The following is a 26,273-nucleotide window of genomic DNA, read 5'->3' on the forward strand; positions in this document are numbered from 1 at the left end:
TCACACAGTCACGATGTTTACATTCAAATAATCAAGCAACCATGTTACCCAACATCAGAAAAAAAAACAATAAATAATTTTATTTTAAAAATGTATGTAATAGTTCAAAAAAGGACATTCTTATGGATTTTGAATTTTTTCAAGTAATTCAGCGCATTCTTCACTTCTCAGCTCTTAAGGAGACAGAACCACAACACTAAATACCCCGCATCTGTATGACAAGAGTCAGACAACATCAGTTTCATAGATTAGAAATAAAATGTAGGTCAAACTGAACAAAGGATCCAACATCCTCGTGGTAATGATGGAAGAGAACTCTGCCACAGACTGACTGACTGTTTTGCACTTTGTGCAATGTGGAATGTGCCTTTTAGAAATATGACAGTATGAATGTGATCTAATTTGTGTAAGAATTTGGCTCTCCTATTGTTTCTCATTTGCAATTCTTTATATTTAATCTGGCATGGAACAATGTGGATTGTCACTTCAGCACCTCTAGTGATGAAGAATCTTTTATGTGAAATTACTATGGTTATTGTGGCACAAAATGAATATTTGACAGTATTCTGATCATTTTTTTGTAAAACATTTGAACAAAAGTTCTGTCCCATTTTCAAAATATGACAGATTATCAGAGGGAACCAGTTTAAAAGAAAACGTTTCATTTTCAGCTTCTTAGTGAAACCCAGTTTTAGGAAATTGGATAGCATTATTTTTAGCTTAGTAGTGATGGTATATTCCACTGTCAGACTCTTAGAAAGGGGTGCGCGCCTATTTAAGGTAAAACCCCCATCAAACATGTTATAGGAGCTTTTTTAAACTTTAACAAAGATTCTATATCCCAGAAGTAAACAACTAACAGCCCCAAATTGCATGCTAAATATTCATCTTCAGCACAGAAGCACATACATTGTTCAAATTCAAATTAGAAAAACTTTATTTGTCCCCTATTACTGTGACCACAATTTTACAGTTTTGTGGGTCGATTGGAATCCAGCCACTTCTTACTGGCTGAATGTCGGATCCTGTTTATATTGCAAAAGCTATCTTCCCTCATTTTTCTTTTTATACTTTAGAGCATGAAAAAAACATTTCCTGTGTACTGGTACACCGACCAGTAAATCTAAATTAAAAGGAAAATCATTTCAAGACCAGCCTTTTTGGTGAAGTTTGTTGTTGTAAATCTTTTACTGAAAGCTATAGTTGCTGCTTTAACTTAAGGTGGCTATACACTGAAGAAGTAAAATGTTGCTGTCGAACTTTCTGATTGAGTGAAAAGAAGCAGCTCAAAAATGAAAACTGATCTTTAAGTAATAAATGATAGGTAGTGAAGCTGAAGCCTTACAAGTTTTAATGATGCACACATTTTTTCCGTCTGTTTATCCTTCTATATTTTTTCCTCTGCTCTGATGCATTTTGCAGATCTGATCTGTGAAACAGCTGTCCTGCCGCAGTCTGATACAAATTTGAAGAATAAGCACAACCATATCTGATTCCGCAAGACTTTTGGCTGAGTATTTAAGAATCATCGTCAGTACACAGTGTGACAAATACAAATGTCTAGATTTACAAAAATATCTGAAGTTGGCATGCTTTTATGTTGCTTGGATGTTGAATCCTCTTGGGCCTGCATAACGGAATTTTAAAACCGAAAAGCTTGTTCAGAGTGAAAGTTGAACCGTCCAATAGATATTGGCCACTTGCCAGTGTTTTCCGAACGAAGGAGATCTAGCATTTTTTTGAAAGTGGGGGTAAACATAATTATGTTGGCTTCAATATTTAGTTCCAATAATTCTTTGACGTGCTCTTTGAAGCTTTTATGAAGTTATTAATGTGCATTTTTGTCACATAAAACAAGCTATGTAATAATATTTAAACACCAAAAGTGTAATTGTCAGCATAATGTGGTCAAAAAGATGAAACAAAAATTCGGTTACAAATTGGCAAGTCAATGCCAACTGTTGTACTGTACAGAGGGGGTTTCATTGCTGGACACTACCATCAGCTGCACATCTGATTAGACGGATTTGATCAATAAACAACTTACATAATGAAGTCATAATTAAAAATGATGTATACGTCAATACTGCAGCTGTATGTTGTTACTGCATACATCCCAACAAGATGAAACATGCAGTTGGCAGTGGCTGATGTTCATCTGGTGATGTGATTGTATAGATATTATTTTATATTGTTGTTGTCATTTATTTTTGACCATCAGTGCCAATGGAACAGAGTAAAAGTTACCTAAATAAACTATGAGCAACAGCAGCTTATTTCTGTTTCAGTCAAGTGCTCCACAAATGGTACATTCAAAATTTTATTAGCCTGTTTGTTTTTGGCTCATGTCAGATTGTAAAATCGAAAACATCCCGACAAGGTCACGATTTCATAGAAGGACTTTATTTACCCGTGGAATACATGCCGATCACTGCTCCCACCGGCACGAAACATACAGTATTATGAGTGACTGTTTGCTCAAGAGGCCCTTCATGTACTGAACAAGTTAAAAAGAATGGATGGTAACTAACCAGCTGAAACGATTTTACATTTCTTTGTATAGTGTGCTTTCCACATTATCGAGCACTGTTTTATACACACTATTTCTTCCATAACAATTTGAAAATGCCTAAAGCATTAACAGTAAGTACAGGCGTTAGTAAGCTCACTACTCTGTGTGGCTAGTACATGCCAGTTGAAGAATTGACCTCTCAACTGCAAGGCATGATACAATCCCACAGGACACCAGGTCAGCCAAGATTGAATTAATTGGATCTATTCTGATCTATTTTTCATTCCTCCATGTGCCCCGGGGTCGCCACTCTACTTTGTTCCCAGACAGTCTTAGACTTAATTCTTCCCTCTTGTGTCAAAACATCTTAAATCTATCACAAAGGATGATGTGCGCTGTGTTTTACAAGTGCAGATAACAACTGTGGCTTAAATTCCCCATGAGATGAAAGGGTCCAGATAAAGGGTTTTTGTTTTTTTTGTGTTTGGAGCAATAATTACAATGATTATGACTGTTGAGGGAAACATTACATATTTAGAGGATTGGGCATGTTGCCAGGGAAACCAACATTTTAAAGACTAGTGCTGTTCAGAGTAGTTAATGCATTTGGCCATTTGTGGAGACACGGTACTAGATTGGCCTTTAATAGAGGAACTAGTCAAATTCAAATGTGCATGGGCCGGCACACAGGTGTAAGAGTCATGACTGTCTCAGTTTCAGTGCAGTGAAGCATCAGCTCAGGCAGTTGCAACATCAAGCAGCTGTAGTTTTGCCAGTCAAAGTATCCAGTGCTGCACACTAGTTCTTTCCATTTCAGGAAGAGGTGTGGGAATTGTTGAAGGACTAAATTTCCTGTTGCATATAATGTTTTATTTTATATGTGTGATATTTTAAGCATCAAAGGAAAAGATTTATTGTATTATGCATGCCTTCTACAGTTGAATGCACGGAGCAGATTATTTTTTGTCAGCTACTTATTGTCCACTGTGGTGGGAAACTCATAAATTAGTCATCACTGTCTGTTACAAACTCAGCTGTAGTAACTGGAGTGTATCTCTGTGACAGCTTACTAACACAGGCCCTGATGACGATTTTTAATCTTCACTACGTCCCCTTTTTGTGACTTTCTTCTAAATCCAAAGGAGACTGGACAAGAAAAATGCTTCCGGGTGAGATTGTTTCTTAGGTGGTTCAAGTTAAAAAAAAAAAAGAACTTGAGTTTTATTTTTTAACTCAAAAGCTTTTCAATTTTGTCAGTCTCATTGTTGGACAAATAACTTCACAAGAGGACTCTCTTTCTACCTTGAGAGTTGCTCCTTACTTGGAATTGTTTTTTCACTACAATTAATAAATGGAGGAAAGACATATTTTTAAGGATAGTCTGCAGGCATACAAAAATTTGTAAACTGTTTGGATAAGTCTTTTTGTAAAGTAATTACTGGAGCTAATCCATTAACTATGGAAGGTTAAGGTTTGACAGTTGCTTTATTCTTATAGAAAGCAACAAATTAACATCATAAGGCATTTTAAAAATGATTATGCTAAATGTAAAAAAAAAAAACCCAGATCGAGATCTATAAAAACATGTTCAGATACTTTGGATTGCCATCTTTGGAACAGCCTCAAAGCTTGTCTGCAGTTTCAATCGAACTGAAAAGAATCTTAGATAAGTGTGACCAGTATGTCCATGTCACATAATATTTATATTACAATCATGATTTATGTTTCGAACCCTAATTCACATCCGTAGGTACTTGAGCAGAATGTAGTGAATTCATGTACTTTTTCTGTCCGCTTCAATTGAATGACTGTTGGCTTTTATTAAGATATTCCAGTGCATATCTTGTAGTGGCTTGCAAAAGTATTTATACCCCTTGAATTCATACCAAACTTTACCACATTTTGTTGCATTATGACCACAAACATAAGTATATTTTAATCTGAATTTCATAAAATGAGCAACACAAAATGGCACACAATTGTGAAGTTCAAAGAAAGTTATATATGATTTTTTTTTTTTTTTTTTTTTACAAATAGAAAAACTGAGAAGTGGGGTTGTGCAAAAGGATTCAGCCCCCCCGAAACAATATTTTGTGGAATCCCCTTTCTCTCCAATTGCAGCTGCAAATATTTTGGGGTATGTCTACCAGTTTTGCACATCTAGAGACTGAAATGTTGGCTTCTTTGCAAAACAGCTCAAGCTCAGTCAGATTAGATGGAGCGTGTTTGTGAAAGGCAATTTTCAGGTCTTGCCACAGATTCTTGATTTGATTTAGGTCTGGACTTTGACTGGGCAAGCACATGAATATTTTTTGTTTTAAACCATTCTGTTGTAGCTCTGGCTTTATGTTTAGGGTTTTTGTCCTGCTGGAAGGTGAACCCCATTCTATAGTCTTTTGGAGACTCTAACAGGTTTTCCTCCCAACATTGCCCTGTATTTGGCTCCATTGGTCTTCCCATCAACTCTGACTATCTTCCCTATCCCTGCTGAAGAGAAGCACCCCCAAAGCATGATGCAGCCACCCCCGAATTTGACAGTGGGGATGGTGTGTTCAGAGTGCTGTACAGTGTTAGTATTCTTTCACGCCTACTGAGTTGCATTTTGGCCAAAAGTTCAATTTGGTCTTTTCTGATCTGAGCACCTTCTTCCACGTGTTTGCTGTGCCCCCCACATGGCTTCTGGCAAACTGCAAACAGGACTTCTTATGGCTTTCTTGCTACTGTTCCATGAAGGCCAGACCAATAGTTGTCCTTTGGACAGATTCCCCCACTTGAGGTGCGGGTCTGTGTAGATTGTCCAGTCACCATGGGCCTCTTGGCTGCATCTCTAAACAGTGCACTCCTTGTTCGTCCTTTAAGTTGAGGTGGATGGCTGTGTCTTTGTAGGTTTGCAGTTGTCATATTATTTCTATTTGATGAATGATGGATTTAACAGTGCTCCATAAGGTTTTCATAGCTTGTGAAATCTTTTTATAGCGCAACCATACTTTATACTTCTCCACAACTTTATTGCTGACATAATCTGGTGTCTTCCATGGACTCTCTCTTAACAACCCTATGAGGCTGTTGCCAAACAGCTGAATTTGTACTGTTACGTTACACACAGGTGGACTCTATTTAGCTGTGTGGTCAATGTTCGATCATTGAACAATCATCAGGCATCTTTTGAAGGCAATTGGTCACACTCAGAGAGAAGGGGGCTGAATACAACATGCTTTTCAGTTTTTTATTTGCAAAAAAAAAACAAAACAAAACAAACAAATTAAAATCATATGTAACTTTCTCTCTTTTTCACAATTGTGTGCCACTGTTCAGTTGGTCTTTCACATAAAAATCCCAATAAAATGTATTTATGTGTGTTGTAACCTGACAAAATGGGAATTTTGAAGTTCGAAGGGTATGAATACTCTTGCAAACCACTGTACCAAGATTTCTGGAGTATTAATACATATTTGATTTAGAGTTATGCACTTTCAAACATCGAAATAATAAGAATGAGAATATTGTTTCAAAACTTAACATTTAGAGGCCACGTTCATCTGTGTGAGCATGTTTCTAGATAAATTTGAACACGACACAATTGCGAAGAAGACAGAATTTTTCAAGGAAAATTTTCTTTTCCTTTTTTTCCCCCAAATTGTGTACAGTGATCACAGCTTTCCTTTGTTTTGTTTCGTTTTCATCATGGTATTCCCTTGTCACAATGGGTAGTGTTCATTTACCCAAGTCCATGAATGCATATTGGTTATACAAAGGGCAATTGTGATTATTCTTTTTCTGATGTTATTTGTATTTGCTTCAGTCCCATTATTTTCTGTTAAAAACCTTACACAGTTGAAGTCTGTGGTATGGAAACATACTGTTGCCACACTCTCTTGAGATAATGGCCAATTATAGCAAATTCAGTGCAGGTTATAGATGTCAGAAGGATCAGTCTGCAGGGCCTAGAAAAGAAGGTGTGTGTGTGTGTGTGTGTGTGTGTGTGCGCGTGCGTGCTTGCGGGTCTGCGTGCGTGTGTGTGTGCTCGCTAAAAAAATAATTGCAACACCAGCACTTTCACTGAAACAGAGTAGAATGCAAGTGTTCTGTCACTGAAATATTCAAGGTCTGTGTATCTGGATATCTTTATATATAGACATATATATAAATATATATATGTCTATATATATATATATATATATATATATATATATATGTGATCATCGGAAGTTTTGCTGTCACAGAGTGCGAGGGTTTGTGGGTGTCTGTGTGTGTCTGATTGAACAAGAAAGAAAACTTAATAAAGGCACTTTGAAATTACAAAACTTGTTTTGTAAAGAAGAGTTTAATTGTATTTTTCTTTCATTACGGATCCATTGTGAAACCCACTAGATCAATGTACCGTGTGCTTAATCAAGGTGGAACATTGAATCAAATTACCAAGTATATTTTTATCTCTGTCATTTATGCTTCAGTTGCTCTGTATGGTGATGAATCCTTCAAGTAAGTGAAAGAACAAGTAAAAGACATTGGGATTTTAATGACACATCGTCCAATTTAATATATATATACATTTAAAGAAAAATGAGAAATGTTTTTTCTGATTCTGTGCATTATTTTTAAGTAGCAGTTATTCCCAAGTGTATATGTTTGTTCAAAGACATGGCAGTCAAATGTCTGTACAAGAACTCCATTTTGTGTTTAATAATACAAATCTGATGTCTATATCTGTGCAAATTTCATACATATTAGATTAGTTGTAATTTTCCTCCTCAATTGCTGCACCATCAATAATTACTAAAAATAAAATAACTGTAATGGATATTCAGCTGTCATATTTCATAACAGCAAAGTGGCAAGAGGCAGCAGCTAATTTATTTGTCGAAATATCTACTCTCTGCTCCTTTCACACCTGTAATCATATGGATGAATTCCAGAAAATCTAAAGTTTATCATGTTCTTGAAAGGGACAAGAAAGAACGTGACCAATTAACAGCAGATGAAACTTGTAAATTCTATTTGATATTTGTTTTTGATGATAAAGGCAACAAGGACAGTATGCTAACTGTCCAGGGCATGTCTTCACAGGACATGCTAGCCCATTGCAGAACAAAAGATATTAAACACTGACATCTTCCGATTCTGTTCAGCCACCACCAGGTAATCAGCTTTCTAAATTTGCTGTACTGTTCTATTATATGATAATGGTGCACTGTTGAGTGTTTTCTGTGGTCCCAATCCCAACATCTTGGTGGCAAACACTGCTTAAACTTTTAAATACATCCATTCATCGAAGCCTGCCCGATTTTCTGCATCTGCTTCTGTTGCGCAATTCTGCTTATCCACAAACCATTTTGTCAACAGTCTCGGCTTGAAAGGACCTATACGTCATCCTGCAATTCGCGGATGAGCGTGGTCAGCCTGGTCCGTCCCTGACCCGGGTGATTCTGTTGATTCAAGCTCTGAGTCCAACTCTGGAAAAAAACACTCTGGCATGCATGATAAGGTGTTTTGTCTTAAACTATTTTTTTCAGCGTTATAACATTAAAGTAGATAAAGCAATTCACTGCTAGAGCCTTAATGTAGTCAGAAAACATTCTTTGTTTGCAGATCATACTCTCTCCCATTGTTATTGTTTGTTTTAGTCTATAACTCATTTGCAAAGCTAGAAACTCATACCAAAGTATCAAACAAGATACTAAGATCTTCATATGTGAAGATATAGTAAAGCCATATGATTATGAAATATTATGCGTAGAGGCGATTGATTTAAAGTGTTTTTATTGTGATCAAACAGGGTGAAATATTGTGGATAATTTTAAAGACTGCGTGTAACATTTCTTGTACTTATGAAACATATTGCTGCATTATAACCCGTGGGGCAGACGCTGTGTTGTGACCCCGAACCAGATGACTCACCCAGAAAATAGCCCTCCGTACCCTTGTACCAATTTATGTGCTTATGGCATGAACTGCTGTGCTGTGACTCTTGTGGCAGACATAACTTCTTCACATCTCACGGGAAACCAAAACTCTCGATGTGTGGAAAGTTACACCTTACCCCTCCCCTACATGCTCATAGTTCACCCTTTTGAAGCCTGCTTACTGAGATTCGGACACAGCAACAGTGCTTTGACCGATTCTGTGTTACCATTTCTTTTGTATGTAACAATTTTTCCTTTATAAACCACTTCCATACAACGTATGGAGGAACACTCCATTGCAAACTTAATGATGTGTGTTCTGCCATTGCGATGGAAATATACTGCTGACTGGAGTTGACCTCTGCACCGTGTATTATTGGATGTACAAATTAGATAATCCACCACAGGAGTTTACTTACAAGTCACACACTGGCGTTGGGGCCTGACATACTTTAGGTATGCTAACAGGTCCTGGCAGATTATTATTTGTCACTTATGTCAAAGTAAGCATGAGACCTTTGTTTATAATATTAAAGGATCATTGTGCTATGAACTTTTAACCAGAAAGTAATTCAGATTCACTGATAGATATTCAGCATTATCAGTTGTAATATGGAACAAACTTTCAGTTTCCTCAACTATCATAACTTCTGTCATGTTGTCATCACTATTATTATCTCTGTTCAACTCACTGACTTTGCTAATGTGATATTTCAGGAACGTTTATGTTTGATTAACTTGATCACTAAATACAACAATAAGTTAAACTTTGCAGCCCATTTGCCTGCTGTCACCACCATACAGGGGGTGTGCCTTTCAAAAATGTTCTATTTGGTACTCACAGAGAAATATAAGAAAATAGTTTAACGATTATCTTCTCTCAATTGTACTTGTCAAAGTACTCAAACTGTACTTGTTACCAGCTACCCAATGAGAAAATGGAGCTGCTCAAATTTAGTTTAATTTGCAAGATATGGGCTTGATGGGTCATCTAGCAAGCGCCAGGATCTACCTACCATATGAGTGCAGTGTGAGGCTAAACATTGAATTTGGCGAAGATCTGTGACTGGCTATTACCAAAATGTGCTAACACACAAACATTTATTTCATCCACTCTTAAGCATGTTCATAGAAGTAGAAACAATAGAAACATTCCCAATATTTTCTGGGGAGTTTCTTGAATTTTCATTCATCCACTCACAATTTGCAAACTTCTGATTAAGATGTGTGCATAAATTGCAACAATGTTGCAGAGGAATTTAAACAAAAATACATACAATAAAACATATGATTTATGTTACTGCACTGAAAAATAGTATTGAGAGAAAGAAGCAGAAGTGTACACTTTTCTTTAAACAAATACGGATCTTAAGCAATTGGTTTTGCATTAAACAAAATGTTTGTATTGCCACAATTGCAATAACCGCTGTTGTGTATTGAGCCCTAAATAAGTCAGAACAAAGCAAATAATAGCTGAAGTCATATGAATATTACTGTACATTCCACAAGCTTAGATTTTTCTTCCTATAGTGACATCCATGTATTGAAAACTGTTTTCAATCAAAAGTTGATTGAAGTGCCTCAACATATTACAGTCCTGGTTTTTAGAGTGGGGAAGGTGAGTAGTGACATGCAACTCTGTTTAAACATTGAAGTAACTTTGAATGACACTGAAGGAACCATGCAATGTGTGAGTCACATTTTGCTATACACTGATTGGATCTGTAAACTGTCCTGTTCTGTCTTCCCCTACCCCTCACCCCCCTCCTCGGTTTGTTCCCTCCTGTCTTTACTCAACCAATCAAATATGCCGTAACCGCCAGGCTTATGACCCACACCAGTTGCTATAGCAACATGGGCCTGCCTCCTCAAGAACATGTCATGCATTTTAAGTGGTTCTCAGATGCTTGCTCACCGTCTCTCTGTTGTGTCTACTTAAGGGAGAGCGCAAGAGACATCCAGATGATAACGTCACTCAGTCAACTATGGACTTTCAGTTTCAGTGAGGCAACACTTGTAATTGCCCCGCCTCACCTTTGCTCTGTATTAGATGTACAGAGCAAGAGTGATACATCCATAAGCCGGATACCAGTTTGTAGCTATGTTGTAACGGCGGTGTATAATGGAAGGAAAGAAATGCATGCGCTTAACACAATTTTACAAGGATTTTTACAGTGGTTTACAATGGTTCAATAGTGTTTGCCTAAAAAAGATAAATATTCAGCTTTGAATTCTTACTAAATACCAAAGCCATAAAAGTAAATTTCACTAAAAGCTACTGTATTCACCTATTTCCTTTAAGAAATAAATCTTTCTTAGTTTCTTAGTGCTACTTTAGACCCATAATGTTCAGTTTCTCAGAGGCTCAATGGCATAACTGTCACAGGTAGAGTAACAGTCATAAATTGAGTATGACCTCTGTTGGCATAGTTGCAAAACTTAATGTGCAGGTCTATAACAGCGCAATTTCTCTTGGTCCCGTTTAATAACCTCTGAGAGGAAACGTAGTCATACACAACACGCAGTTCTACCAGTTGGAATGTTTCTGGCAAATGTTGGGGGAAAAAAGCACATTGAGTTTCTCTACAGCATGAGTTGTATTAATATGGAAAGACAGGTGTATAACTTTGATCACTCCTGTCTTAAATTTTTGATTCAATCCATACATTTCTGTGTTAGCCTCAGTAAATCCGTACTCTGATGTATAGAAGACATGGGTCTCCATTCATATGACAGATTGCTTCGGTAAAAAGTATTGCTTTATTTGATTCTTGGACAAAGCACATGTTTCACACAAAGATGAACATGCATTTCTTACCTGCATCGAAAAGAACTGGAGACTGTGCTGTGAGATGGTACATTTTTGATGACAATTCTTTGCTTGTTGGCAGATCCAATAATTACTTTTTCAAGTCTGTTAAAGATATAAAACATCTGTGGTTCAGAAATTGAAAATGCATTTTAATAATGTATTTTGTTGATAGGAACCAGGAGCTTCTCCTGTTGAAAAATGACCCATAGAGGGATAGTTTTTGGGGGACCCTTGCATTGCAGTGTTATGGGTGGCCACTGAAGCAAATTGGCTCAACTCTCACATGATGCCTCTGACTGTTGAATTATTATCCCATCAATAAGGAAGTCGGCTTAGTTTTGGATCAGTTTTCTCACCATCAGTTCTGGAAATATTGAAAGCTATCCACAGGGAAAAATTATTTTATGTGACATACATGTAAAAGGTGTAAGCTGTCACTTCATTGTTTTCCATTCGAAGACTTATCTTGTCATTAAAAATAAAAGAAATTAAGGACTGATTGTGACAGTTCGGGCCTGCTAAAATAAGGAACATTGTATCAAGCGACTGGTTGGTACTTAACGTCTCAGCTTATCTTTTTACATTATTACTAAATTATAAAATACATGCTTTATTTACAGTCTTCCTTTCATAAAAATAATTTAAAATTGGAATATATTTGCTTCGTGAGTTTGCAGGTTATGGCACCTAAAAAAAATGGACTGCTCTGACAAAGGCCAAGAGTGTTACAATATGAATGCAGATGGCAGCTTCTATTTAATACTCAAATTTGAGGAATATTTGATGCGACTCTTTGCAAATTATTCATAGCTTCCTTTTCAAAGTTGTGTGTGAAAGTGTGATGGGTGAGAAAGGAAAAGAGTGTCCCTGTGTCAAGAGAGCGGGGAAACCCTCTGTGCATATGAGATTGTTTAGTTGTCGGGTGATAATGGGCTGTGCAGACTCCGAGATCACACGCACACAACCTTCTCCTTTTCCTTACTGTGCAGATCATGATAGGGGAAAACATGTAACCGGAGCTGATTCAAAAAAAGAAAAAGGCCACTGCTGTCTTTTTTTACAGAACGATAATCCAGTGATGAAAGGGGCTGAGAATCAGAGCGGGGTGAAAATAAATGTACGATCTCCTTCTCTAAAGCTGAGAGGAGTATTAATGGGTGGGAAAGTGATGACATATGTTACACAATCAGAGTGAACTTGTCTCCGCTGCTGTTTGTTCTGTCAGTCGTCTTTGGTTGCCTGACTAGATTATCTGTCCATTAGTCTTCTAGGTCTTGTAATAATTGTCGACAGTTTCTAAGTGTGTCAGTCACTTACTTGAAAAGTATTATGACATCATTTGTTAGTGGTGTCTTGCACTGTCAGCTACAGCAAGAAGCTCTGAAAATGTAACATGGTCTATGAGGAGGGTCCTGTACATCAATAAATAACCTAATTTTAAATGTGGTTGAATGTTTTCATATTCCCTTAGAAATGCATGGATATGTACAGTATATGTCCTACATGTCTCAGAGCCACCTGTCATCCTGTTGTCACCTTTTTGCAGACGTTTTAAGTTGTCCATGCAGTCCAAAAAGTGTTCATCCAGTCAGATAGAGCTATGAAACTAACTCACATTTGTCTCGGTTGGTACGTGTTTACATTATATCAGATTTGTGTTGTGTTTTATTTTCAGACTTCACCTTTATTTATCCAAGGGAAATTCTATTCTGTTGGCATACAGTGGTTGAATCAAAAATCACTATGATGCCCATTTTCTTGTGAGTGATATTTCTTACCTCCAATAAAAAGCTAATCAACCTTGTGCTTTAAGCAGATAATTTTTTTTACATCTTGATATTGACTTTCAAAAATTCTTTTAAACTAAAAACTCAATTGCCTTTTCCCAATATCAATTTATATGAAAAGGTATTTGAAAACTGTCATGAATACCCATAAACCTTTAGAGTGAAATTACTTTGTCAACTTTCTTGTCTGAGATCGCCTGTCATTCTTGATTAAACCTGTTGGCTGTCTCAGTGGACAGAGCTCAGCCTGTTATGATGCTGTTTGCTCAAGTGTTTCCCAGATATCAGATAGCTGTTAACGTTATCAACCATCTTACTAATTATGTTGTCGTGATCATCAGTGACGCAGAGCATTTGAGCAGTTAGATTTCCATGGTAAACAAAATGACTCTTTGTTACATTCAAATGTTCACCCATATCCACGTGCATGGGCCTCTCCAGCTTGTTTAGGTCTTTTTCCTCACAGCAGAAATATCAAGTGATAATAGTGAGAGGAAGCTTGTAATGAATGCCAACTGTTACTTTACACCCAAAGCATTTAAATCCTTTTTTGCAGGTTAACCCTGTCAAAGTTTTTGAAAGACTGACCTCTGGACACATTGAATAATTTTGAATGTGACTGAATGCAAAGTCTTACAAAAATAAAGACAGTGCTTGCGCAGCTCAAATTCTGTTCCACTTGACTCCCCTCTTGCAGTCTTGAAGTTCACAGACTCTGTATGTGTGTGTGTGTATGTGTGTGTGTGTGTGTTTCCTAACAAGGCTACTCCTCAGTACAAACACTGAGGAAGACAGTATTTAAATACACACTCTCTTAGCCTGCCCCCTACTGTTGCCCAGACCTACTTTCAAACAAACACACATACACATACACACACTCTGGGGAAAAAGCTCCCTTAAAATGCTCACAAAGTGCACAGAACAATCCTGATAGTTTGCTGCGAGTTAAATGAGTGTTAGGAGATTTTTAAAAAACCCACAAATCACAAATTAAAACATAGTTATGCCGTTTGGAATTAGACTTTGGAAAGAGAACTTTGTGGATCATACTGCCTCTTGTGACTAAATTAGGTATTACACTTCTTGTGCTCTTGGCTGTTATTAGCATATAAACACATTTAACTCATGTTGTAATTGACAAGGCCCCTGGTAATCTGGTTGTGGATTTATTCCCATTGATTGCTCTGATTGCAGGAAATCAAGGTGGTGATTTCCATCACCTGTGGCATGAGTGATTTTTCCAACATTTGGGACACATTTTTGTCATTAATCTCTAGCCTTTGTTAAAGACTGTCCACTTATTATCTGAGGGAAGCGCTTGAAGGGAAGTCTTGCCTTTTCTTACTTTCCCAAAGATCAAATATCTATTCTGAGGTCATTTTTGGTCTCACCCTTACATCAGTATGGGTTTATTCAAAGTAATAACAGGTATCATTTCTGAAATTTAAAGAGAATGTTTGAAGCTTTGGTGTTTTTCTGAAATTGTTAATCAGCTCAATGTGACCAAATTCTCCCTTCTTGCCTCAAATACTTTGCTGTTGTAGTTCTCAAAGTGACCAGTTGGTGTCCTTCTCTCCCCATTTTCCCTCTTAGTCACATTGTTCAGTCTGAGTGCGAGATCGAGCTGCCTATCTCTGTTTATAGCCATGTTTTACATTTGACACCCATCAGACTGAGCTGTCAGGCATGTATCAGAAGTTGGTTCATGCCAGATAATTTTATGGACTGGTTAATAACACTGCATCTCCTGTCAGTGGTCTTGACTACTATTTGCATATATTTATCTTGTGCACATTCTGACTTTTGCATATCATGTGAGATTGCCGTAAACTTATGCATGATTCTCCTCTTTTTCAGGAGCTGCGGACAGTTAAGTGCCAGAGTGAGGCCAGTCCTGGAACCTCTCTTCCCTCCCCTCCCCCGGACACCCCTTCCCCTTCAGAGGCGCTGCCCTGCACCTGTACCTCCGGTCCTGAAACACACACAGCCCCCAAGAGACATTTACATACAGTTACATACCTTGCCACCTCCAGTCTACCAGGATGATCACCTCAGAGCTACCTGTTCTACAGTGAGTTAATTACTTGTGAACAGAAAATGTATGAGCAGAGTAATGGTGAAATCACCCCGAAAAACCCTGGGATTATATTTTAAACATCCGGCAGTTTTACAGAGCTATTATCATACATGCCATATGTTTGTATCCAATCAGCAATATTTGTAATTTGGAAATGGAGCATTTTATCTGCTCTTTGGCTAAAAAAAAAGATTCATGTCCATGAATGACAGGATTTTGTTGTGTTTCTGCTCTCTCAGAGACTCATCAAATGAGTCAGGGGCAACAGATGCAGTGGGCTTAAGTATGAGCATGGGTGAGATGGAGGATCCAGAGGTGAAAGGCAAGAAAAAGAGAGGGAGGCCTGGAAAACAACCCATGGTATGGTTCAGTATGTAGTGATAAATTTTGTGTGACTGTTTTGTATGTAGACCGCTGAGGAAAAGGCCTTCCATTTTTGATGCTTGTAGCTGTTTGTTGACAGTGAGGGTTTTTTCTCCTATATAATTGAAAATTCCCCTCTGCAGACGTCCAACAAGAAGCCTCGAAAGTCATTCACAGACAAAACTGTGAGCATGGCTCGAGGGCGAAGTAAAACAAATGGTGTGGCTCAGCATAATGGAGACAGCGTGGACCCCGTCACCCTTTTCGAAGTGGTCAAATTGGGCAAGAGTGCAATGCAGGTGGGTGCACATCCACCCAACATAGTCTTCAGTTAAATATTTAGTCTGAAAGATTACTTTTGAACAAGACCTGTGTTTCACTTGCTCATCACTAGTTCCATTGAAATTAAATCTGAGGGATCTGTGTAGTAGGTTAGCAAGTGAATTCTGGTTTCTGAAGTTCTCAGTTTTAATGTGTATTTGGGAATTTCACTCTTTTGCTGCACAGTCTGTGGTGGACGAGTGGATCGAATCGTACAAACAGGACAGAGACTTGGCACTGTTAGATCTGATCAATTTTTTCATCCAGTGCTCAGGCTGTAAAGGTAAAAGCGAATTGCAGATCTCATTGCAAGAAGAAATACCAAATCTGATTTTAACCTACACTGGAATTTTCTGATTTGTAGGAACTGTGCGCATTGAGATGTTCAGGAACATGCAAAATGCAGAGATCATTCGCAAGATGACAGAGGAGTTTGATGAGGTAATGAATTTTCAATATTACAAATTTGCTCAATGAATTTAAATTCTTAATATGGACACAGTGACATTTCATATCACTTTATTCATACCAGGCATTAAAACACATTGAGTCATCCATCTTAATAGCAGGCAGTGCATGACCAGTAGAAAGAACAGTTACAAAACATTTAAGGTAAAGAATATAATCTAGTCAGCCAACCCGAGTGCATTGTGACCATATTCAGGGTTTTCTAACATCCTTGAATACGTTAAAAATATGGAATACATGAAAAAGAGGGCATTTGCTATTGAACTGACAAGTGCTGGCAATTGGATCAAATAAGGGTCTCTTGCCTCAGAGGCCAAAATAATGCAAAGTCAAAGCAGCATTAGACTGAAAGAAAAATACTTGACATCTTGATTTACCATCAAATGGGGAAACTGGCCAAGCTGAAGGGCAAAAACAAGGCACTTAAAAAAAGTTGTAACTCCGGCAAGACAGCCTTTGGCCCAAAGGGGTAAAGTACTTACTCTTGGCAGTCATTATCAAATGTTATCATGGCAATGTGGTTTTTTTTTCTGAGAAGATGTTTCATTTCTCATCCGAGAGACTTCCTCTGTTGTTGTAACTCTGGGGTTTTATTTAGTTTTTGCTCCACTGAGCTCCAACATGATGCCACTCAGGTGTGACCGATCTGGGCAATCCGAGAAGCGCAGACATTGCCATCTTCTTCAACAGACCAGGGGAAAGCCTCTTGTAATTTTTTTTCCTGGAGAATAAGTTGAACCTTTTTTAACTCATAAGAAACTCCCTAAAATAAAGTAAACGTGTTCTTAATGTATTGAGTTAAGTTACATGAAAATTGAAAGAAAGAAAAATTAAGAAATCAACACAAAAATTGCTGATGAATATACCGGTATTTATGTTTTACAAATACAACCTGACAACGTGTTTAAGAATGACCTCAAAACGAGGTTTAAACATTCATTTGTCGATTAATTCTTCAACTATTACTGAAGCGTACCCTGGACAACTTGGTGGGCCATCACGGGGCCACATAAAAAGACACACAGGCATTTGCGCTCATTCACAGATGCAATTTTGTCACCAGTTAATTAACTGGATTTTTTTGGAAGATATAGGAGAAAACCCACAAATAGCGAGAACATGCACACCCAGAAGCTGACGGTCAGAATCAAGCCGCTTAATCCTATCATGGACACTTACCAACATATTTACTCCAGGTGTAGACGTGATAATGGTAAAATCACATCCACATACCATCTGAATACAGGATGCCTGCTAAAGCCCACAATATGACCAGCTAGATTTACCAAAACAAACAATGTCTTCCTCATAAACATTTCAGCACAACATTTGCTTGTCAGTGCCAAAATCCGCTGAAGGGCAGCCAGGCCATCTGATCACAGACAGATTGTTTTTTTTTTCAACAGGACAGTGGGGATTATCCTCTCACTATGCCAGGGCCCATGTGGAAGAAATTCCGCTACAACTTCTGTGAATTCATCAGTGTATTGATCCGCCAGTGCCAGTACAGCATCATCTACGACGAGTACATGATGGACACGGTGATCTCGCTCCTCACCGGGTTGTCTGACTCTCAAGTCCGAGCCTTCAGACACACCTCCACGTTAGCAGGTGATTGCTCACGTTTGTTGCGTATTTTTTACTCTTGACTAAACGTTGCATCTCAATGAAGCACAATTGCACTTGTAAATTATTTGAATATACTTACATTCACGATACTTCACATACTCCTCTGTCCTCCCTATTGGGATTGTTCTTACTGACTGAAGTCTAAGGCTTTTCAGTGTGTGTTTCTATCTGAGCCTTGCTTTGTGTTTGTCTCTGTGTAGCCATGAAGCTGATGACAGCGTTGGTGAATGTGGCCCTAAACCTGAGCATCCACCAGGACAACACCCAGAGGCAGTATGAAGCAGAGAGGAACAAAATCGCTGGCAAGCGAGCCAATGAGAAGTTAGAGCTGCTACTGCAGAAAAGGAAGGAGGTTAGTTTGTGATTGATGGGACTTTTAACACAGTTGCATGAATGATAGCTATTGAGAGCATAATGAGAATTTCAGGCATTCTCTACAGATTACATATGACTTATTGCAGTTTAAATTCAAATTGTTTGAAACCGATAATGATGTCCACCTCGTCTAATTGAAAGTCAACAGCATGTTGGCAATAATTGTTCAATGTCCTGCTATTTGGAAATAATGTGTCTCTGTCTGTCTTTTCCGTCTGTGCAGCTTCAGGAAAACCAAGATGAGATTGAGAACATGATGAACTCTATCTTCAAGGGCATATTTGTCCATCGCTACAGGTACAGTCGATGTCTGTGCCAGTATTTCACTTGTGTTCACAACACACTGGTTTTCAATAGTAATACCGAATAGGAGCCAGCTCTCAGTCAATGATAGGAGTTTAGTGTGGCCGTGGAAATGACTGCACATCGATTTGTCATTTTGATTCCCAGAGATGCCATTGCTGAGATCAGAGCCATCTGTATTGAGGAGATCGGGGTGTGGATGAAGATGTACAGTGATGCTTTCCTGAATGATAGTTACTTGAAATATGTCGGTTGGACATTGCATGATAGGGTGGGTCATGAAAACATTTTCAATTTTCCCTTCAGCTAATTCATATGGAGACGCTTATGTTTACCTTGAGTGTATAAGGATCTTCTTCATTCGCACATTTATTAAACCTCAGCTCCCTTTCTTAGCAAGGTGAGGTACGTCTCAAGTGCCTGAAGGCCCTGCAGAATCTGTACACAAACCGCGAATTATTCCCTAAGCTAGAGCTCTTCACCAACCGCTTTAAGGTAACACTGCAACAGTGAAAACAAGAGTCATTTTGAAACCATTTTAATAATTGGAGAAAAATGTGCTAATGGAACCCGGTACATTTACTTCAACAGGACCGTATTGTATCTATGACACTGGATAAGGAGTACGATGTGGCCGTCGAGGCCATCAGACTGGTAACGCTCATCCTGCAGTGAGTTACCTTATTTTTCCTTCCTACTCAAAACACCCAGGGATACAATATTTGGAGCGTTGCAAAAATGATTAAATCAAATTAGTCTAGAATCACAGGATAATCATAAGAAGTCAAACTCAATTTGAATAATATGGCAGCTTACTAATTTCAAGCTGAATTTTAGGTAATATTTGACAATATACTCATTCATTTTTCGTGGCCGGATAACAAAACTTTTTAATTTGATCATTATCAGAAGTTTCTTTGTTTATTTGTTTGCTTTTTAGCAGAATATCGCTTCACCTTTCAATGTGGCAGTATAATGACCACACTGATGATTATCGTAACCTCTCAGTATTTCTCGCACGTAAAATCTGGATGTAGAGTTAACCTGCTGATTTTCGGTTGCAGGGGCAGTGAAGATGCTCTATCTAATGAGGATTGTGAAAATGTGTACCACCTGGTTTACTCGGCACACAGACCGGTGGCTGTTGCCGCTGGAGAATTCCTGCATAGAAAGTAAGTCTGTCCAGGGGACTTTAACGATGAAGAAATTGTCTTTGAATGTACTTTTATCAACTGATTTGTGATTTAGTTCCTATGTTCTCTCTTCTACGAACAATTTCAGATACAGTTTAATGGAATAACCAGTGGGATACTCAATTACTATCATAATTGCTAACAAATTCGCCATTGGTCCAAGAAGAACGGAAAAAAAATGTCCGTTAGTGATTGCATTTTAATGCCTTTTATGGGAGATAGAAACCACTTTTCCAAGGAGCTAAGATTGTGATATTGAATTAAACGCAGCAGTGGATATTCAGGAGCCTTAGATATTCCTGAAAGCAGCAAACTGGGCCTGCTATCCAATAAAGATTTTCGCATCTCCACTAATTAATGTAGTTCTGCACAACCTTTGATATACTACGAAGTAATGAGGAATGATGAGCGTATCTGGCCCTGGGGGAGGAACAGGAACTTCATGCCTGCCCTTTTGGACCAGTTCCTGATATTCTCACCATAGCAATTAGTGGAAATATGCACAAATTAGCATTTTCTTTTGGCTGTTTTAAGGTTGTTGAATTTTTCAGTGCCTTCGGGCTCAATCATGAATGTTTTTGGCCCCATCGCCTTTCTAGTGTTTCTCTTATTCTCTTTACATTTACTTTGTCGTTGACTTCATTTCCTCTTTGGTACATAGTTTTTCACTTTCTTCCTGAACATATACATTTGCATTACATCTCCTCCATTTCTCAAATTCTTAGATTGTTCAGTCGTCACGACCCCCAAGCTGAAGAAGCACTGGCCAAGCGCAGAGGGAGGAGTAGCCCCAACGGAAATCTCATCCGCATGTTGGTGCTGTTCTTCCTGGAGAGTGAGGTGACCTGCAGATTTTAATCACATCATATACATACTTGTGTAAATGCAAAGCGGTGTACATAAAACTGGTTATCTGACATAGTAGCACTGTAAGAGACAGTATCATAGAACTAAAATAAATGTTTCATGAGGTCACCCAACCCTTGTGCCATTAAATTTGGATTTCATACCTTGAGCAAAGTGTTTTCCAACATTTTTTCTGTACATTTTCTTCAAATTTTCAGCAGTCCAATTGTGGTTGATAAGTTATAAAGGTACAAAAGTAAAAGGGATTCTCCCCCTGATGAGCTGGGTTAATAACTTGCAGTTTTTCGATTCACTCCACTCAAAAATGGCTTTCATATAAAAGCAGTGTGGGAACAGACTATTACTGGACTTTCTAATGCATTATGCAGACGGCCTTTCACGAAGCCGTAATTGCATCACTTTGACCAAGAACAAGGCCATTAAAAAGGGAATCAGACAAAAAAAAAAACAGTTTTTCAACCATTAACAGAAACCTCAAAGAAAACCCGGTGTCACCGAAAATTGTTTTCCACCCCATCAAAAGGCTCAGAACTAAGGAGAGGTTTGACAGGCCTCAAATGACACGGGCAATCAGAAACCCAATTTATCTGAGCTCTCAGTCCATAGTCAGCTCAAATATAGCATCGAGAACATCGAGTACTGAGTCATCAAGCCTCAATTGAGAAAGAAAGACGTGGTGCAACTCTGACAGGTCAGGTGGTATCAGGGAAGATCCTGAAAAAGTGGCCCAATACAATGCTGTAACAAAGGAATTTCCCTATGGGAATCAATAAAGTTTATCTTATCTTACTTGCATGCCAAAAAAAAGTTCAAAAATTAATCTCTTCTACAGTTGATTAAGTAATGAAGTGAAATTAATCAAAACAAAAAAGACTTTTATGGCATTTTTGCAGTATGTGTACTGAAAAAAAATGATTTCAATCTTTGCTAAGTGCAGCAAAGTCTCACAAAAACATAAAACTACAAGTGGTGAAATTGTTTTGCCATCATGATAGACCCAAAATAGTGCATTCCAGCCACATCTTTTATCAGAAGGCCTCATGGGAAAAAAAACAAAACGCAATATTCTGTACCAATTACTTTGTTTGTGTGTGTGTGTGTGTTTGCGTGCTTATGTGTTTGTGTGTGCGTGTGTAGCTTCATGAGCATGCAGCCTATCTGGTGGACTCATTGTGGGAAAGTTCTCAGGAGCTGCTGAAAGATTGGGAGTGTATGACTGAACTTCTGCTGGAGGAGCCAGTGCAGGGAGAGGAATGTAAGAGCCCCTGAAGTGCTTTCAGACTTTACCAGCTGACACCAGCTGAATTCACATTCTCTGAAACAAGCTGGGAGAGCTGGGCAGTGAACATATAATAGGCTCGTATTGTGTATTTATATATATTTTTTTATATATTTTGTGGTATATCAACGCACAACATATCTGCCTTGTGAAAAAATCATAAATATTTTATTTCCGTGTCACCTTGTTTTAATCAGAAGTAGACATTCAATGTATATATATTTTTTTGTAATTTCTAACAAATAATAAAACAAGTTCTTGCTTATTTGATTTTCCCTCTAAAAGTAAGCCGCTCTCTTTCTGATTCTCTGGCAAATTTTAGTAATTTTCCCAAAAAATCCATGATCCAGGATATTTCCATATATAATCCCACTGCCCACTTTAAAGATGCTTTTCACTTTCTCGCAGCCTGACCTTCAATGTGTTTGTATTTGAAAATTAATTTCATTTATCTTTGTCTCCCTCCGCCTCTGCTGTACTGCTTCACTGTCTTTTTGGCCCTCAGTACTGTCGGATAGACAGGAGAGCGCCTTAATAGAGTTGACTGTGTGCACCATCCGTCAGGCGGCGGAGGCACACCCACCTGTTGGGAGAGGCACTGGCAAGCGGGTGGGTCTGAAAATCCTTACTATTTCAACATTCACTCTGCGTTTTGAAATAATGAATGGAGAGTAAAACTAATGACATGAAAGGCTTCTTGATATATATATCAAGAGGTCTCACACCAAAAATGTTGTTTTCCTGCTTCTCCTATTTATACGCCTTAATCAATCTTAAACCGTGTGTGTTTGTGTAGGTGCTGACAGCAAAGGAGAGGAAGACCCAGATAGACGATAAGAACAAATTGACAGAGCACTTCATCATGGCTCTGCCTATGCTGTTGTCCAAGGTAAGAAGTTTGCCAGCTCGGTGTCGGCAACAGAGAGACTAGAAGCAGTAATTAAGAATGGGGCTGTGTGATTGATCTGTTTGTCGAAAGAATTGATTAAGGTTTTACTGATGCAGCCACGAGAAGCGTTGGGGAATCTGTTCCAGTCCTGTCAAATACGCTGGATAAATACTTAAAGTGGCTATTTGAAAAGCAGAGCAAGTACGATGGAACCTTGGCTCTCGAACACCCCTAATCACGAACAAATCGCCCCACGAACAGAGTCTTAAACCAAATTTTGAATCGACCCGTGAACAAGCTCTCATTGCACAAACACACACACACACAAACAAACTCGCCGCTTTCCTCTGTGTGGCATCGTAGCATAGCTGCAGTTGTGTGTATTACTCAGCATCGTTAACATCGGTCATGTTGCGTTCTCCTCTTAATACGCTTTTTTTGTGCTTTTTGCATTAAATTATCTCTCATCATATCTACCAAGAAATGGAGAAGTGCTAGTGATTAGAAGTCTAAGTGTGTTACAGAAGATCTAAAGGAGGAAACAATAGCTATACATGAGCGTGGTCTTCGCGTTACTGATCCAGCTAAGCACTATGACGCAGCTTAGTAACCATCTGTACAATCCTAAAGACTGAAGATGCGCTAAAGACAGCTGATAGTATGTAAAGTATGTTTTTGGGGCTGGAGAACGGATCGATGGGATTTACATGAATTTCAATGGAAAATAGTAATTCGGTTCACGAATGTCAAATAACACTGTATTTCCGTGCAATGAGCCAATGATATGAGAAAACAAAGTGGGGATTTTGGCCTTTTTTTCCAAAGCATTATTTCCTTGTGAACTCCTGGCCCTTCTATCGCCTCTCCAACAGTACCAGGCAGACTCAGAGAAGGTAGCCAACTTGCTTCAGATCCCCCAGTACTTCGACCTGGACGTGTACAGCGCTGGCCGCATGGAGAAACACCTGGATGCCCTGCTCAAGCAGATTCGACTCGTGGTGGAGAAACACATCGAAACTGACGTCCTTGAGGCTTGCAGCAAGACCTATAGCATCCTCTGCTCTGAGGAGTACACCATCATGAACCGCGTGGACATCGCCCGCTCGCAGCTAATTGACGAGATGACTGATCGCTTTGCGCACTCTGTGGAAGAGCTCCTGCAGGAGGTATGACGGAGTGTTTCGAGGGCATTTCAGAAAAAAATATGTTCTCGTCGCCCAGGTTGTGCTCTCCGTCTTATTTTTAAAATGTCTGAAAAAGAGAGCTTTAAATAACAGATTTAGTCCCATTAAAAAAGGGGAAAAGGTGTTGCATGCAGGGAACACAGGACACAGAATTAGGTTGTGTGCATTTTTTGTGTTGTGTTTGAAGGTTGTGCTGTGCTGATTTCTGTATATATTTCTGTCATTTTCTTTGCTGTATTGTAGGCGGAGGAGGCTGATGACGACGACATCTATAATGTTTTATCGACTCTCAAGAGACTCACTGCTTTCCACAAGTAAGGCATTCTCCTTGATGGATCCTGTAAAACATAAAACTTAAATGACCGTTCTAGTCCAGTTCTTTTAAAATGTAAATAAATAACTGTATGAGATCAACCTGATCCCATCGGTTTGTCTAAAATCGAATGTGATTATCTCTCCAATTCTGCCTCAGTGCTCATGACTTGACACGGTGGGATTTGTTCGGTAACTGCTACCGCCTGCTCAAGGCCGGCATCGAGCAGGGCTCCATGCCGGAGCAGATCGCTGTCCAGGCGCTGCAGTGCTCCCACTACTCCATTCTCTGGCAGCTGGTCAAGATCACCGAAGGGGCTCCCAGCAAGGTGCTGAACACACCTCTCCGACAGAGCTCGAACACCACACACCCACAGCGCAGACTTCTATATGATCAGGGGCTCAGATGCAAGACCTCCTTGTCGGAGCCTCGGCTGTCCGAAGGGACGGGAGCTTATCTGTATCTCCGCAGTGCTGATCAGCATCAGTATAACAATCTGTCTGACCACTGGACGGGATCCCGATCCTCAGAGAAAGCTTATCCACGATCCGTCTCATTTAACACCAAAAAACACAGACATCCCATCTTAGGCCTGGTTTTTGTATGGTTCTTGGAAGTCTAATTTGCTGTCGGCTGAGAAGTGTCAATCACTTTCCAACTGCAGGCCTTAAATACAGCAGACACATCCGGCATTCCATTTCATGTTCTGCCACTTCTATCAAGAGCAAACAAAATAATTAACAGGTTATTTCTCAATTTATAATTGGATGGAGTTTTAGCAATTACGGATTTCCTAATATTAGATTTATCTTGTTGTTTGAAATTGAAAGAAAGCAAGAATGTGTTTTTGAATGGTGCCGCAACCACCCTTGTGGTTAAGTCTTGCTTCATAGGGAGAGGTTTCCAGGCCTGATTCCAGTGGCTGAGTTTGTTAGTTCTCCCCATGCCTGCGTTGGTTCTCTGAATGAATCGGAATGAAGATGAGAGCAACGAGAAATGAATGTTCCCGGAGAAGCCAACTTTTGGGAGACCTTCCAGACTGGTCTTAAAAAAGCGTCCTACAATAAAAAACATGAACACCATCGTGTCATCAGGGTCCCATCCGTCGCGTTTCTCTCTCCGGGATTTCTAACCTCATTGACAGTATCAACCCGCGGCGACACAGATTTATTGATTTTCCTGCTCAATTAAGTTGATTGATGGTGTATTTAAACCGTTTAGCTCGACAGCCTGACTGATAGGATAGTAAATTCTTTGTTATTTGTGGGACTAATTACGTGTCTGTATGCGTGTTTGCAGGACGATCTGGTTGCTCTCAGGAGAGTGGTGAAGTCTTTCCTGGCTGTCTGCCAGCAGTGCCTGTCCAACGTCAATACGCCTGTCAAAGAGCAGGTAAAAATTTGCATACCTTTCACTTCTTTACTGTCTTTAATAGTCAGAGGAAAAATTGCACACTGTGCAGAATTCACATTTTTGCACATTGATGTTGTCAAAAAGTGGAGGTTTCACCCAAGTCCACATAACAAAAAATACTACAATCTGTAAAATTTGGTTTACATGTGATCCCCATTTTATAGGGATAAAGCATTGCATCATTGAAGCTTAATTAAAATGAAAGACAGAGATTTAATCTGTTTTTTTGATAACTTTAGAATCCGTCAGCAAAAAAAAAAAGAAAACATAAATTCAAGGATTTCAGTTTGTTTTTATGTTTTTGCCTTATATTATTCTAATAGCTAAGTCCATTTTAATTATGTTTGTAAAAAGGGAAACGGTTGGGCATCTAGCAAGTGACCCCAAAAAAAATAAATAAATAAATAAAGTTATTAAGCCTTGATCCAAAGGCTAAAAATGACTGTCCTTCGTCCGCTTTTCTTGTCTGAAAATTTCAAGTAAAGGAAAAGCACATATTCCTGCGTTCCAGTTACATTCATTCTACATTTTCCTTTGGCAATATTTTGTTGCACTTCTGGCAGTTTTGTCCCACGAACCATCTCT

General features: G+C 38.8%; 1 protein-coding gene across 1 annotated transcript in view; it reads left to right on the forward strand.

Annotated features, from left to right (window-relative positions):
* Positions 1-26,273, forward strand: part of stag1a (STAG1 cohesin complex component a) — a 47,516-nt gene that overhangs the window by 16,246 nt on the left and 4,997 nt on the right. Inside the window, exons 2-21 of the mRNA XM_086156291.1 lie at positions 14,872-15,085; positions 15,331-15,451; positions 15,598-15,753; positions 15,962-16,058; positions 16,140-16,216; positions 17,650-17,854; positions 18,073-18,224; positions 18,471-18,544; positions 18,698-18,821; positions 18,947-19,045; positions 19,142-19,221; positions 19,615-19,722; positions 20,469-20,583; positions 21,748-21,865; positions 22,395-22,498; positions 22,686-22,778; positions 23,651-23,944; positions 24,206-24,276; positions 24,435-24,603; positions 25,575-25,667. Of these exons, the coding sequence (XP_086012417.1) occupies positions 15,057-15,085; positions 15,331-15,451; positions 15,598-15,753; positions 15,962-16,058; positions 16,140-16,216; positions 17,650-17,854; positions 18,073-18,224; positions 18,471-18,544; positions 18,698-18,821; positions 18,947-19,045; positions 19,142-19,221; positions 19,615-19,722; positions 20,469-20,583; positions 21,748-21,865; positions 22,395-22,498; positions 22,686-22,778; positions 23,651-23,944; positions 24,206-24,276; positions 24,435-24,603; positions 25,575-25,667 (2,379 nt within the window). The 5' untranslated portion in view covers positions 14,872-15,056. The remainder of the gene's footprint in view (positions 1-14,871; positions 15,086-15,330; positions 15,452-15,597; positions 15,754-15,961; positions 16,059-16,139; positions 16,217-17,649; positions 17,855-18,072; positions 18,225-18,470; positions 18,545-18,697; positions 18,822-18,946; positions 19,046-19,141; positions 19,222-19,614; positions 19,723-20,468; positions 20,584-21,747; positions 21,866-22,394; positions 22,499-22,685; positions 22,779-23,650; positions 23,945-24,205; positions 24,277-24,434; positions 24,604-25,574; positions 25,668-26,273) is intronic.

Source organism: Fistularia commersonii, chromosome 1, assembly GCF_037954325.1.
Source record: "Fistularia commersonii isolate RoL2024-O1a breed Wild chromosome 1, RoL_Fcom_v1.0, whole genome shotgun sequence".
Taxonomy (NCBI): domain Eukaryota; kingdom Metazoa; phylum Chordata; class Actinopteri; order Syngnathiformes; family Fistulariidae; genus Fistularia; species Fistularia commersonii.